The sequence below is a fragment of the Prinia subflava genome, chromosome Z (assembly GCF_021018805.1).
Source record: "Prinia subflava isolate CZ2003 ecotype Zambia chromosome Z, Cam_Psub_1.2, whole genome shotgun sequence".
NCBI classification, from domain to species: Eukaryota; Metazoa; Chordata; class Aves; order Passeriformes; family Cisticolidae; genus Prinia; species Prinia subflava.
The window spans coordinates 94,209,045-94,224,861 of NC_086283.1; the positions used below are offsets into that span (position 1 = coordinate 94,209,045).

Genomic DNA, 15,817 nt, shown 5'->3' on the forward strand with positions numbered 1-15,817 from the left:
AATGTAGATATTTTTTTTTTTCCCTACAGATGGTGGTAATGTAATGATGCCAGTGTGTAAGGAAATTGTATAGGTAGCATTTGTTCTCAAATCAGATAGTATTTCTCCTTCTAAGTGTTCTTTAGTTACATCTGTGCTGTGACCTCTTGACTTGCAAGGTCTTTTTGACTTTCTGACTTGGAAAGGTTCTTAAATTCAGATGGTTAACTTTGAACTCAAAGGTGCTGACTTAAAACTTCTATGTATTGTAAGACATCAATGGAACTCAATTTCAGAAAGTCACTACCATATTTATTTTCCTTAAATCTTAGCAAAATGGGATCTTCAGCTGCTCACTTCTTTGTCAGGCAGTTTGTATGTTCTATTGCTTTTTAAATGTGTAAAAATTGTGAAGTTTATAATAGCATGTAAGGTGCACATTTTAGTCCAGAAGCATGAAACACCCTTTATTAGCCAAACTGAAGAAACAAAAAAGTGCCTTTAAACATTCTGGGGTTGCAAGACACACTTTTAGAGTGGATTTGTAGTTCAGTTCTCAATACCATAGAAATATGAAAGAAAATATAAAACTAATTTTTAAAAAATTCAGATAACACTCAGTTTACAGAAGAGGTAGAAAGTATAACATAATTTTTAGAAAAATTCTTGGACTCTCTTGAATAGCAGGTAAGCTTGATCAGCAGCATTTTTACAATATAAAAAACACAGTATCGTGAATTTGTATATAAACTGCCACCAAATATTAAAAATTGCTGACTTTGAAAATGTTCTAATAATCACTGAATGAATATAAGCTCACACTGGCAAAATAATGAATGCTGTCACTAGCCATGTAAAGAAAGAACTGTGAGTAGAGGTATAGCAAAGGCAAAGTGTAGTCCTTATGTACATATAGGATTAATTATCTTGAATAGTGCCATGTACACTATTGCTTAAACTTATCCCTGTTCTGGTGCCAGTCAGTGGACTTCATAATTTGAGGAAATTCACCTTTACAGTGACAGACTAAAGAAATACTTAGGCAATAGTTACTACTGTGATACAGTTTGGAAGGATGCCTTTTATTCAAGCAAAGGGATATGTACCAGGGTTGGTGGGGAGCTTGTATTTTCTTTGAAATAAATAACAGGCAGGCCATAAATCAGTTGAAAATCCTAAGGTTACAGCTAATATTAAAAATAATCTTGAATAATCTTGGCTTTCCTTTTTGTGATAGGAAGGGGTCTGTTCCAGTACCTATTGAGAAAGATGGATGGCAGGAAAGAACCTATTGAACTAGTCAGTAGAGTACCTGACTAAAAATCTTTAAAATAAACATGTTCTAAAATTTAAGGCAAAATTAAAAAGATGTTAAATGAGCTGCAAGTAGTGAAGAATAAAATTATTAATGAAAATAAAGTGAAAGATTTCAGGTTTGTACTAGAAAATGAACTGAACATGTATTTACACTCTGATGTGGCTGTCAGTGGTATAGTGTTGCTACAAATGTAAAAGTGTGGTTGTGTTATTGCACTCAGTTCCAAGTATTGTACCACCAAAAAGGATAATGAGCAATTCGATAAAAATGGACAAAACCACCCAGAACTAGCAGAACACTATTTGGACAAGTTTATTAGGAGATACTTGAAGATATGTGTAATTTAAGTAGGGAGGGGGATGGAAGGGTGAAATCTAAAGTCAAAGGAATGAAGCATACCTTTATTGTGAAACAGAATTTACAACTGAGGAATAATAAAATAGACTTTAGAAAGACTGTATGTTGAATATAATGAACTCTAACATAAGTAGAAGTGTAGTACCAAATAAGTAATTGTGCCCTGAAGTTAAAAGCACTTAATAATTTTCTATCTATTGGTCTGAATTCTCATCAGTACAGCCGAGCTATCAACATGGAAGACAGTGTGCTACATGATAACAGTTTACCTATTCCACATTAGTTTACGTGTAAGAAATAGTACATATTTTAAAAATACTTCTATAAGGAAGTTGATGTGTAAGTAGCAGTGGATTTTTCCATTGTTCTCTGCCTGTCCTCTTGGGGAGTGTGGGATGGGAGTGAGTTGTGTCATGCTGTATCAGGTATGCCTGTGCAGATGCTGCAGACACTTGCACTGTGTCTGCCTATGCTTTGAGCTGGCTCCATTAGGAAAAAATGTTAGTTCACTGGCTATATAACCACATTAATGTGATTCTGTGCCTGATTAATAAACACTGCATCTCAGCCAAAACTTGCAGCCGTAGTGGGAGAAATTCACTGAAGATCACAGAACGGTGAGAACAAGGCTTAAGTCATAGTGGATAGGACTGGTCTTATTCTGAGAGGATGCTAAGGAAGGATCAGCAGCATGACTCATCTATTTTAAGTCTACTGCACAGATCTATATTAGTATTGGCATCACATTTAGTATTGCTTCTTCAAATTGCTCATATTATGTTTACCTAATATTTTTCTGTATTTGGAGATTAAACTATTTAAGAAAGTCTGGAGAGTGAAAATTTTAAGTGTTTACATTGTTTCAAGAGGTCAGAGAAAAAAACCAATTCCCTCCGTACATGTTTGATTATAACCAGTCTTCCAATTTGTGAATAGTATTGTTGACTATGCCAGACTGCTGTCAAGACCTTACTTTAAATAAGATGTTTTTCTTTTATGTGACATTTGTTGTAGTGATGCCAGAAATTACATCAAACACTATCATTTGAGTGCTGAATTAGTTCAGCATTTTGAAGTACTTGGTCAAATATTCAGAAAAGATACACTTTACAAAGTTCTGTAGAGTAAATGTGGGAATGTACTTCACTGAAGTCTGCTTCAGACATACAGCATCTGCCCAGTCAATTATATGTCAGTTTTAAATAGTAATAGTATTTAGGAAGTAATATTTTAGTTTTTCTTATTAGAACATTTTTATAAACTGACGAATAATCTGTGGACAGTGAAATTTATCATACATGAGAAAACAGAAAAACTATAAAATACTGTCTGAACAGGGAAACCTAACAACTAATGTAAAAACCAACATTCAAGGGTAAGAATTCTACCGAGGCATGTAGTGCTGAGGCATTTTCTCCTTTGTTTTTAATTGTGATAATCAAATGATTGAAATGTTTACAAAATTCTCAAAATCAAGTGAGGATTCCAGTGCAACATTATATTCTATTTCTGGTTTATTATAAAGTTTGGGTAATGTCATAGGCACTCAAAGAATTAAGCCCTGTCTTACATGTGAAGATACTTTCTTGAAGTCTGGGACTTTAATAGGCTTTTGCGCTCTTCAGAACACTCTGAAAATAACAAAATCCAAATTTTTATGGTTTGGGAATTTTGCAGCATAAATGCATTAAGCATGAAGATTTTTTTTCAGTATATAGAGTAGAGCTGCACTGTATTAAAATATCCACCTGGAATGTGTCATCTTCGCAAAACTTTGCTTTCCCCCACTGTTTACATTTTTTTTTACATTTAATCTCCTAATACCCAGCATCCCTATCCAGTCCCCTTCCTGCTAAAGTGAATACTTTTTTCCTTTTGTCTCTCTGTCTGCATAAGAAAAGAGGACAAAACCTCACTGTAAACCAGCTTTGATTTTACTAGTAATCTTAAGCATGTACTCAAAATCCACCAACAATTGCAAATTAACCGTAGTTTAGACTAGGACCATGTGCCTAAAAACTACCAAAGTTCAGAAAGCATTTGCTAGAAATTTGCAGTTCCCACTGTTTTGCAGATCTGCTCTGGTCTTTCAAATAAATGTTTTGAAGCTCTAGGAATTACTTCTAAGATTTTATTATTTGAGTTGGCTAAATGAACTAGTAAGTTTGTTCTAAAACTATTGCTTTTTTCACTGTAGTAAACTGAAAATATAGTAATCAGTCCAACCCTGGAAGCTCATTCTGTAAGCAAATCTATTGAATTGTTCACAGTTGCTAAATATTTCCTGACTCTTACCTAACTTCTTGGCAAACAGTGGCTCTTTAGGATCTTAGGCAGGCTGGAGCTATAGCAACATTAACTGAACTTAAGCTTTAGCAACGTTAACTTCATTAGTTCTTGAAGGTGCAAAGAAAACCATAAGTAGAACTGGTCCTAAGCAAAAATATAGAGGAGAGGATGTTACTAATTCTCTCAAGCATAACATTATTTCATATTGGTTTTCTGGTGTGTTTTTACACTACCTTACACGAAATTATATTTTAACTTTCAGATACATAATATTTAAAGCTATAATTTTTTTTTTCCTAATTCTGGAAGAAGTGAGTTATTTGTCTTGGTTATTAATTATCCACAGTGTCTCTAAGTTCTATATTTATAACTTCTGATAGGAATTCTGTTTTAATTCCTGAAATATTACAACATATTAGAATTTCTTTTATAATTTGTGAGGATTTTATTTGGTTTGGAGCAAAAACAACTACTCTTTTTTTGAGTCTCAGTAAGATTTTTAAAATGATTACTGCATACCTTCACAATTCCAAAAGAATGCAATATAAACTGAATATTGATGAGCTGGAAGTGGAATATACTGAACTAATACAGGAATGTGTTTTAGGTTCTATTTTAATTCACGAAAACATTCAATCATAATTTCTTTCTCTTTAAACAAGAAGTTTTTGAGGTTTTTTCCCCTTTGGTATTTAGTCTAGCTATGCCATGTATTTCTTGGAATTTCTGTCCAGTAGGTCTTGTATCATATGAAATGTGTCATCTGAGTTGCTAAAGAATACATTTTGGATACTGAAGAAAATTTAAGGGGCCACCACGTTTCAAACGTACACAAACCCTGCTAAATAAACTGGGATGCCTTTTTATATATGCATCTTTGTACATTCTTCTTGTTATCTTACCTCAGTTCTGAATAAACTCACGATTACGTATGAAAATTGCATTACAATAGTTAATGGGATTACTTTAGCATGTCAAGAGCGTTTTGTAATGTAAGATACTTAAGTGTGTGTAAAAATCTTCATGCTAGCTGTATCTCATCAAAGTAAATAAGTCTTTCATTGATCTTTTTCGATGCTATAGGCGCTTGCTTTTTTGTGGTGACATTAAATCTTCAGAATTACCATGTGTTTTTCCTCTGTCACAGTATGTATTGTTTCTACCCTTCATGTGTGTTTCTGGTAATATTTTTGCCAAACCAAATGCCCTTCTTTTTCCAACAAGTGTTTTATGCACAGCTTCATTATCTGTTTCTTAAAAAGGAAATAAAATCTGTAGAATTTTATACAAATTCTAATTACTAGAACAGTAATTACTACAAGATTTATTGAAAGAAGTTTGTACTGTGGAAAATTGTATGCATACTCTCAGACCTGCGTTTGTGTGAAATTGTACCTTACCTGTGCCACAGTTGGTGGACTTGTGGCAAGGTCACCCTACCTGCAGTGCTAGAAATGGAGCCCAGTCTTTCACAGCAATAACAATGTGACCTAGGCAGTGATCATGCTGCTCTGATCTACCACAGGCAGCTGAAGTAGAATTCATATTTCTTGGTTTCATTAAGTGGAAGATAAAATTGCAGTTTTGAAAGCAGAGCACTTCTGATACATTTTTTGTTGAGTGTTCGTTAAGTTGTTAAATGTACCAGGTGCTTTAGAAATTAGGCTTAAAATTACCAAGCTTTCTTTTCTGCTTCACTTATTAGGAACTGATCCATCTCTAAACCATCCGCTCATTTCAGTTCAATGCCCTTGGATCAAGTTTTGCTTTTGTTATACTTCCTCTGTTTTGTAATTTAAAACTGACATAATTTGTACTGTTCCTTATGTAAGTGTGAGAAAAATAAAGTTTTCCATATTTTTTTTAAATCAGTCTTTTAAACCTTTCTTTTAAATACTTCAGAATTTCCTCTTTAGTTTCAAACTGTCATTGTAAAACATGTCCTAAACCCAAAGTTTTTGGTTAGATTACACCATCATGTTGGCATGTGTTGGCCATAATTTCAGGACAGGAGAATCTGTCTGAAATAAAATAAATCACTTAAATGATTTTGCCACAGTAAGATGAAGACTTTCTTGGTAGTAACTCAAGCTAGCTTACATAAATAGCAATGTACTTATAAATTCTTTTGAAAGTATGATAAAATGTATTTTCAGTAAGGAAGGTTATCTGTTGGGGTTTTTTTCCCCTTACCTTCCTTACTGACAGAATACACACAACAGCTTGTTCAAACTAAAGAAGAAATTCTTTGCTTCATGTTATTTATACACTTTGTGGTTAGATCCTCCTAGGGAACAAGTTTGCAAGATTCCTTTAACTTAAATTATCTTCTGCATCTTGTGATACCTAGACTGAATTTGTTATTTCACTTCTGTGTATCCATGTCATTTTTCATTAATTTTTATCTGAATAAATCCTCTTAGATTAAGGAGATTAATGCCAAAGTCACGATCCTACTTTTGCTGAACCAGCAAGCTGGACCTAAATTTGTCAAACTTGATATGAAGGTCAAGTCCATCATACAGTGCTGTTGTTCCTCTTATTTTCAATTCAGCTGCAAAAGACTTGCAGGGAATCTGGGTTGCAGACTGGGAGATATGAAGTAGTAAGCAGCAATCTACTTCTACATTTTAAAAGATTTCTTCCCACCAAGTCTCTCTCTTTTGGACTTTTTTCCTTGCTTGCTAATTACCAGTCAGACAGAAAGTAACTTCGTCAAATAATTCCTGCTGATCAATTTCTATTAAAAAGTACTCTGTGGTTTTGTAATTACTGGAGTTTTCAAGTTTTAAAATGTTAATAACCCGTTGACTTAGGGGCTCTTGAAAATCCTTCCTGTTTTGTTGCTTGCTTTAGATGTTGGGTGATAGGTGGGTAAGACTTCATGAAAAAGTACAAGCACAGTTTTAAGTCATTTTAATGAAAGATGTGAAAATATGGTGTGTACATGGGCACAGCTCTTTTGGTTGACTCACTCTGAAGTTAGTTCAAGTGGATCTGATTATCTTTTGTCTGAGTTATGAAAAGGCTTTCCTAGGAGGCAGAGAGCATGAAGTTGAGGATTAGAAAACCTCTGACAGGCAAAGACCGAAGAAACAATAATCTCAAAAGAAGGCTTTAACTGAAATTTAAATTATTTGTATTAAGTAAGTGGCACACATAGGAGTGTGATAAAAATACACACAACTTCAGGGGAATTTTACCCGTTTTGTAGGAGAGTTGTATCTGAGCTGTACTACACTAGATTAACTTTTAGTCAAAAGACCTATATGGCTGAGGATCACATCTTTAAACTCAGCATATGCATATCAAAGGGTGGATTCCAGGTTTAAATGTTTGTGGCCAGTTTGTGACCAGCATTTTCATATAAGTTCAGGAACAATCTTCTCAGTTCTTTTGCTTGTCATAGATGGGCCATTATACTGATCATGGGGCAAATGTGATTCCCTTCAAAGCACTCATTTAGATAAATGTCCCCTGTTTTTTTATAAGGAAGTATAATTTGTACTTCAAATTATTTATCTAGGGACTAAATGTTAGTAAAAGAAGATGTTTTGTTGTTTCCAGATAATCAACACTTTGGCTACATGCTTTTATGCAAAAAACTAATGCATTACTTTGACCCATGAGGGGTTGGGCTTGAAGTAAGAATGGGATTTTTAATTAGTAGAAGAGATTGACATAATAGGGGGAAATACTGAGCTTTGTCATTATGTGTGGTAGTTTCTTTTGATATTATGCTGCATGAGATTTTATGGCAGATTTTATTTCATTCATGCAGCTATTTGTTCATTCCTAAATGTGCTTGCGTTTATCTATTTTGGTCATTCTGGAAGATGGATTTTTCTTTCTTTAGCTTCCTGGTACCTGTCATACTCTGTTCATGATTATATCCAACATAATCAACTGGAAAACAGAAAAAAAAAACCAACCCAGCTCTGAATGGTATTAAGTATGTTTGATTGTTTTGCCTGGTATCCTTTAAATACAATGCAGAAAGGGTTTAAATGTTGTTTAAATGCAATGTAGAAATAAAGATTAAAAGGAAATAAGGTATTTTATTTGTAGAAATAGGTAAATATTTTCTATGTAGATATATAATTACAAATTTTTTTCCTTTTATTACAAAGTCCTGTGTTTGTAAACTTCATAAAAAACTTCAGGTATGAGAGAAATTTTGTTTGGAATCAGAAGCTTTTTCTGTATGGCTGTCAGCAGTCATCTAAAAAAACCTGGTAACAACAAATTCACTTAGATTTACAGTTCACCAGGCAGTATATCCTGAAATTTCATGAAACAATTTTCTCCAAAAATGTTTTCTGTTCATCATTTGCAATGGACCTCCAGGGGGTTTGTTCTTCTGTTAACAGAAATAACAGTTGTGTAAATACGTGTACATAAAGTTTAAGCATACTAAATCAATATGTACAATGTCTTAATGCTATTCAAGAAGAAGTAAATAATGTGAAAGTATGGTGTTGATTAATTTTCCAGTTCAGTTTTTGTCCCATTAAATTATTCATGAATAATTAGTTCATAAAGATTTTAATGGGACAGTGAATATGGTGAAGACATTGTTAAAAAAGATAAAAAAGATAAAATTTAAATTTTACTGTTTTTACCCTATTGCAAAATCAAGGACTTGATTTGTGGCTACTTCAGGCTACAAAAGAAGAAAACTGAATTTTTTAGTAAATTATATTTGTCTACTTTTGTAATAGTCACAGAATATTAATACACATGACATTTCAACTGCTACAAGAAAGGTCTTCAGAAATTAAGGTCATCTGGTTAAAGGCATTTCAACAGTTTTCATCAGAGGTTTTATTTCTGTTATCTTGCTTTCCCTGGCTCCATAGTAAAATATAATTGAAACAAAAATCTTTTGACTCATTCTCTGCCCAGTACAGTGTTGTGTTTTTCATTTCAGCAAGCAGCAAATCATTCTACTGCTGAGAAAGCAGTACAACTAAAATGTTTTATGGGAGTGTTTTGCTTGGTATTTTATCTCCAAAAAGACACTAAATCATGAAACCAAATTAAATTTGTTTAACCAAATATGTTTCCTTATTCAGAGGAGGACCCTGCTCCTAATAGTGTTGTTGAAGAATACCTTCAGGAGAAGAGAAAATATGAAGACAAGCGAAAGCAGCAGCCAAAGAAAGGAGTATCCCGTGAAGATCAGGTAATATTTTGATAGCCTGGGCAACAAAAATCCAGAAAATGAATTATGTTCATTTTTGAATGAACATAATTCATTTTATCTCTTCATTTGTATGAAAACAAAATTTAAAAATCTGTTGTTTCATTTTCAATTAAAACAAAGTTATTATTCATAAAAATACATATTTTAACTACCTAGGTATACAGGTAAGTGAATTTGCAATGTGTGTTTGAAAGGGCTCCCAGTTTAGTTTCTAAAATCTTCTGAAAGGAAATGCTGATCATGAAGGGGTGTCCTTGATTCCATTTGTGAGAGTTTGCCTTTCTTCACCTTATGCTTTCATTGCTGTAGGATAACACTGGGACAGAGGTTTACATATTTGACATTTGATCTAGCTGGGGTTTTTAACATTTTAAATTACACTTTTAAAATATTAAATTCATCAATACTTCTTGTTGTTGGGAAATGAAAGACATAGTTTATAAATACTTTAAAAAGAGAAGCTGTTTTAAATACAATGAAAATTATTATTCAAAATCAGTTAGGATGTCTGTACACTTTAGTAGGCAATATGAGCAAAATAAGGTTTGCTTTACAAAAGAAATTGCTTTTTCTAAAATAGGGAAGTCTGACATGGTTGAATATATGAAACTGCCTATGAGGTGGAAATACCATCAACTTAAAATCTGTGCTGTACATCAAACACATTGGTTTGTAAGTGCATGTCAGTTCAGCTATGAAGATGTTCCTGTTCACATGTTCAATTTAGAAGAGATTGGAAACTTGATGTTTAGTAACTTTCAAAGCAGCATTTGGCAAACCTTTATATATGCAGCAAGCTGATTTAGCTCTAAACGAAGAAGTTTATGGAAACTTTGTACATTCAAAATCTCATTATCTTTGAATCAAAGAGTACTAAAGCTCTGTTGGCAGTGTAGATCAAGGGAACTTAAAACCATGTCTAATGAATTTATGTCTGCCCTGTACTGGACATCACCAGAAAACAAGATGAGATGATAGGGAATATATGGTCTAGTAGATCCTAATTTTTATTTACATAACCTTGCTGGCAACTATTCAACAACAATTAATCAAGTTTTTTGTAATCCATTTCGCTTGTGGAGACCCTCTTCTAGTCTCACACCCTTTTGTAACTGATCCTACATCCTGATTCTGATCCTGCATCACAAAACCATTTTATACCCTTAGTGCAATAGTTAAGGAAAAGGGAGAAAAGGTATGTTTCCCTAAAATACAAGATAATGGAAGTCCTAGCCCTTCTATTGTACAAGGGTCAAATTATAAAGTTATTCAAAGCACAGTATAGCATCTAGTGACTCACTACAAAAATGCCTACTAAGATATTTCAAAATTATTTCTGTAATCAGGTCTATTTACAGGAATGCTGTCACTAGAGAAAATTAGACAAGACATGAAGAACGTGGCCTTTTTTGGTTATAGTTTCATTTTAAAAGGTTCTGTTTGTTTCCTTCTGATGACCTAGGTAAAGATTTGCTGTCTCAGGTGTTGCAAGTACCGGTTCATTTGCAGTAGTATGGAGAGCTATAGGACTAGAATGATTTGCAGACAAAAATATCCCCAAAACTTTTCTCTCTCACATCTTAAACAGAAGATTAGACAGAAAATAAAGAAAGTAAATGCAAAAAAAGTCCTCCAAAATCTGCCCTTGGCAGTGCTAAAATATGTTTTTGAAAGAATTCAAAAGCCAGGAAACTCCTCAAGTTAAGATTGTTCCCAGAAGGAAATTTGATTCCAGTGAACACTCCTGGTATTTCCTATTTCTGTTTTCTATTCTTGTTTAGTTTTTATTCTTTTAAATTTGAAAAACTTGACCAAACAGCCATACAGAGGTGTTTTACAACATAGGTTGCCAACCTATCACCTACAAATCAAATGTAGCCCGCCACATAAATTCAGTTAGGCACTTACTCCCTGGTGCTTTCGTTTTCAGGAATGTCTCAAATATCAGAAAAAAAAACCTGTGGGCTGTGCAAATTATTCATATGCCCTTCGCTTTTTTTTGAAGATCCCCCCTCTACCATCACAAGGCTCAGGCATATGACTTTTGTATAATCAAACTCCTATTTGAGATGATCAGAAACAAGAACTATGGGGTGATCTTCAGGCGTCATCTGAGATTTAGTGACTTCATTGTCCCTGAAAGATCCAGCAATGTCCATTTGAGAACAGAATAGCAGATTTAAATGAGTATGAGCTTAATGTGTGCAGCATAAAAAACCTGTGTCTGCAGAATTAGTTAAGCTGGTTCATTTTATTTGTGACAAAACCTTTGAATTTTTTCAATGTCTACACATAATTTAAAAGATGATCAACATAAAGTATGTAAATATCAGTTAAAGTTCAAGGGTCTTCAAGGCTTGAATGGTTTGTAATTTTTACAGTGGGTTGCTTTGAAGGAGGACAGTAGCAGGTCGAAAAAGTAAAATTCATTGTCAGCAGTGTTATTCTGTTAGTAGCTACAAGAACTTGTTCCTTAAATTTGCATTTTTATTTCACTAGATGGTGAGAGAAGTGCTTTTTCACACCTGATGGGCCCCTCCCAGCTTGCTCTTGTTGCCTCAGCACTGCCTGCCCATTCCATGGGTGCTCTCTGTGCAGTCCCTCTCTCACAACCCCATCACCTCTCACTCTCTCACTTGCCTCTCTAAAGTGTTTCTTCCACATTCGTATGAAAGATCACTCTCCGTGTACTTTTCCCCAAAATAATAAAAATGTTGTATGTGCCTATTGGTGTGTAGAAACACACAATTTCTCTAAAACCACATGTGTAATTTCAGACACTGGCACTGTTGGACCGATTTAAATCAAAGTTAACCCAGGCAATTGAAGAAACTCCTGAAAATGAGCTTTCAGAACCTGACGTAGATAACGACGAGGGATGGTGAGTACTTTCTGTTTGGATTTCAGTGATTACCGATAGAAATCCTGCTGTGCTAACATAGTCTCACTGGTAAGTGTAAATTTGAGTAGCAGAAAACACCAAATGAGAAGGCAGCTGTTTCATTAGGAGTCAGCTAAAAGGTCCTGATTTAGCACTCTGAAAAATAAGGCATGAAAGTACATCGCATTTAGCATCCTGTAGTTTTAAATCCTTCTAAATCTGTGTGTTTAAACCATGGATGAGATGAAGATATGATGACTCATCTGAAGTGTAGGGTGTGACCCCAAGGCAGTGGGCTATTATTGAAGTTCATAAAGCACTGCAGAATTTACTGCCTCAATGCCTCCCCGTCAAGGAATCAGTGTGTACCCTGTTGTCTCATGTTCATCTTTCATGCAAACCACCCACTTTAGGTAATCAATAGGGATAAAAATCAGTATGATTTGAGGTGTGATGTTGAAGCTCTGCGCTGCATGCTATTAAATGCTCATAAAAATATGCATAATGCAAAAATGCATAAAATGTCTGGAAAAAAGAAATCCTAACAAAACAGTTTTGTAAGGATGTGTCATCTTCGTTTATAAGGCAAGCACTACAGCTGATCCAACAAAATAGATTGTCTCTGCCTACAGTTTTTTTCATAGTTGTGTGCGTAAGCCATCAGAGCTACAGCAAAATTACCAGTAAAATAGAAACTTTAACAAAGTTCTTGGCAAATATTTTAAGACAACCAGTATTTCAATATTTCAGATGACTTAAAATTATTTTTTTTTGCTTCTTCAAACAGTGTTTTCTTCCTTCATTGTGTCTTTTCCTACCTCAGGCTCTTTTACCATGAGAGATAACATACAATATAAATTTCAGGATCCTTGGATTTCACTGATGTTTTGAGATCCTTCAGAGCTACCAAAGTGCTTCTAAGTCCTCCAAGAATTACAGTGCAACTATTTCAGTTGGAAGGGACCTACAACAATCATAGTCCAACTCCTGACAGCTTCGGGGCTGGCCAAAAGCTATAGAATGTTGTTAAGGGCATTGTCCAAATGCCTCTTGAACACTCACAGGCTGAGGGCATTGATCTCCTCTCTAGGAAGCCTGGTCCAGTGTTTGATCACTCTCTTGGTAAAGAAATACATCCAAATATCTGGTCTAAGCCTCTCATGTCCAGTATAAGATTCCCTTATCTGGCCTTTTTATGAACTTGATCTTCATTTCAAATATTTTCTTGTCACAGTAATATGACCAGTCTTTTAGATACTTTTATAGAGTTCAAACATACCTTTCCTATTTCTTTCTGAGTAACCACTGATACCTAATTGTATCAGTACCTAATTGTACCTAATGCTATCCACTTTAATTCCTACTGAATGAAGAAGTGCTGTAATTTCAGATTATGAAGTTGTATTTTTGTTCATAAAACAATATTACATTTGGAATTGCACTAAAATAAATACTTAGAATAATATGAAACTACATAATTGACTAATAATATATTAATTTTGCAGCTCAATAAGTGTTCATGATAACTTTACGGTCAGATGAGACAGTCTGTTTTCAAATAATTTACTTTGAGGCCAAGGAAATTGTAAAACATTTGTTACACAGATTGGCTATAAACAACATTAACAAAGCAATGAAATTTTCTGAAAGCTATTAATTATTGTGTGAAGCACTCAGAAAGTTAAATTGCATGTTTTTGATTGTGTTTACATTTTCAGTACCTTTGTTGTATAGGAATATTTGAGATAACTACAGTGACTTTACATTTTAAAATTCTTTCTTAATTTCAATCTACTTCTCAAAAGACAGTAATTTTACGTTATTTGATTTTTATGAAATACAGTTAATGTATGGCATGTACATATATGATACATACAAATGACATGATTCCTGCAGGCCATTTTGTAGGTCATGGTTGATGTTTTTATGGGAAGGGAAAGCCTGCCAGCATGCTTTGCTCTACTGTCAGGGTGTGTTATCTGAGGTAAAATGATTGCCTCTAAGACATTTTTATGTGTCCATGAGTGGCCACACATTGAGGTATAATTTTCATTCTCTGTCAAGATAGAAACCATTACCAATTTGTTATGTTTTCTTTTGTTTGGCAAACTTCTCTCTGCATATTTGGCTGAGCTGCTGTATTGGCATGGCGCATAGCAGACGTTTGGGCACTTTTCAGCAGCATTCTACTTTTTATGCAATAAAAAATGAAGAAATATGACTCTATTGTAAACAGTATGTATGGTGTTTGATAATTATTACCAGATTTTACTGTCTAAGAATGCATCTGAGGAACTGTTGTGAGGGGTGCTGAACAGAAATGCATAAGACTAAGTTTTAATATGGGATATCAGAATCTTTGCTGAGACATTTTATTGCAACCTCTACTGCTGTGTGAGAATGATTATCTATATTTGTCTGGAGCAATCAAAATCCAATTTCCCTTACAGAATTCCAGAATATCATAGTAAACATGATATCTGCTCAAAGAAGGGGTCAAAGAATAAAAATATCTCACAATAAGTAAGTGGATGCAGTTTTACAGCATCTGAGTACTTAAGAAAGACATTCTTCATCTGAGTTCTTCCAGGCATTATTTTCCTTGAGGCTTCATATTGAGAACTAATGCTTGTACTTTCCTCTTAGTGATGGTTTACATATCCTCAGTACTATTTGATCATTATTTGTTCTTTATTTACTTACAATCCAAATAAGAAAGACTCAGATCCATTTCTAGATTGTTCTCTTTCTTAAAGGTTGTATAGAGTGCTGCAGGTAGGTAGAGATTATCTGACAGAGTTTCTTTACATTCTTAGCTAAAAAACTTAACCAAAACTTCTCCCCAAAATGTACTTGAGGTCAATCCCAGTGGCAGCAAGGTGTCACTTAGAGGCTAAAATTATGAAAACCAAATATGTCACAACAGAAGACCCAGCTGGAATAGTTTATCTGCTTGATACTTGCCACTTGGATTAATTGATATGCCTGAATTTCAAAAAAAAAATACTGCACGGGCTGCACTTACTCAGAACGCTGCTGCTACTCTTGTTTAGGACTTACTGTAACACATATTTGTAACATTTTTAATGTTATGTTGTTATGTTACCCAGTTGCATGCATGCAATACCCATACAGGTAGCAGTGACTCTTGAGGGTTCTGGTGATAATATCAAATAGTTGCCACTGTAGTCAAACACAGATTTCATTCCAGCAGCTGTTACAGCAACTGCAGGTAATGAAACTAATGATGCAGATACGTGCACTAGGACAAAATATTTTTCATAGAGAGAATCCAGCAATGGGATAAAAAAATTCTGATACAATCAAGTATATTCAAAACTTGTTTCAGTTAATCTGTTGTCTTGGTTTGGAAAGACAGGTAGATACCTGTCAGAGAAAAACTGGCGTTTCCCTTGGAATGGAGAATGTAAAAACCCCTCCCTCCAAGTTATTACAATTTTGCAATTAGGAGCTTTCAGGCAAAAATATGGGAATAGGAATAACAGTTGTTTACTAGGAATATATAAAAAGGCAAATGCAGTAGTACAGAAAAAAAACAAACAAGCAAACAAACAAAAGTCCTAGAAAACCCTGACAGAGTCAGAGATACGACCTGACACCCTGCTGTCAGGTGTTGGAATCAGTCCAGATGAGTCCTCCTGGAGTAACAGATGTTGTTCTGTGAAGTAGAGATGATCCTGTCGAAAAAAGGATCCAGTGCTGGTGAGATGGGTCTGGTCTTCCTCCAAGAATTCAGTGGAAAATTGGCTGAATTTGGGATTGCAGG

At 34.4% G+C, this 15,817-nt stretch overlaps 1 protein-coding gene across 1 annotated transcript in view; it reads left to right on the forward strand.

The window, feature by feature from the left end:
• CWC27 (CWC27 spliceosome associated cyclophilin) overlaps positions 1–15,817 on the forward strand; it is a 97,212-nt gene that overhangs the window by 67,265 nt on the left and 14,130 nt on the right. The window contains exons 12-13 of the mRNA XM_063422026.1: positions 9,019–9,128; positions 11,927–12,030. Coding sequence (XP_063278096.1) covers positions 9,019–9,128; positions 11,927–12,030 — 214 coding nt within the window. The remainder of the gene's footprint in view (positions 1–9,018; positions 9,129–11,926; positions 12,031–15,817) is intronic.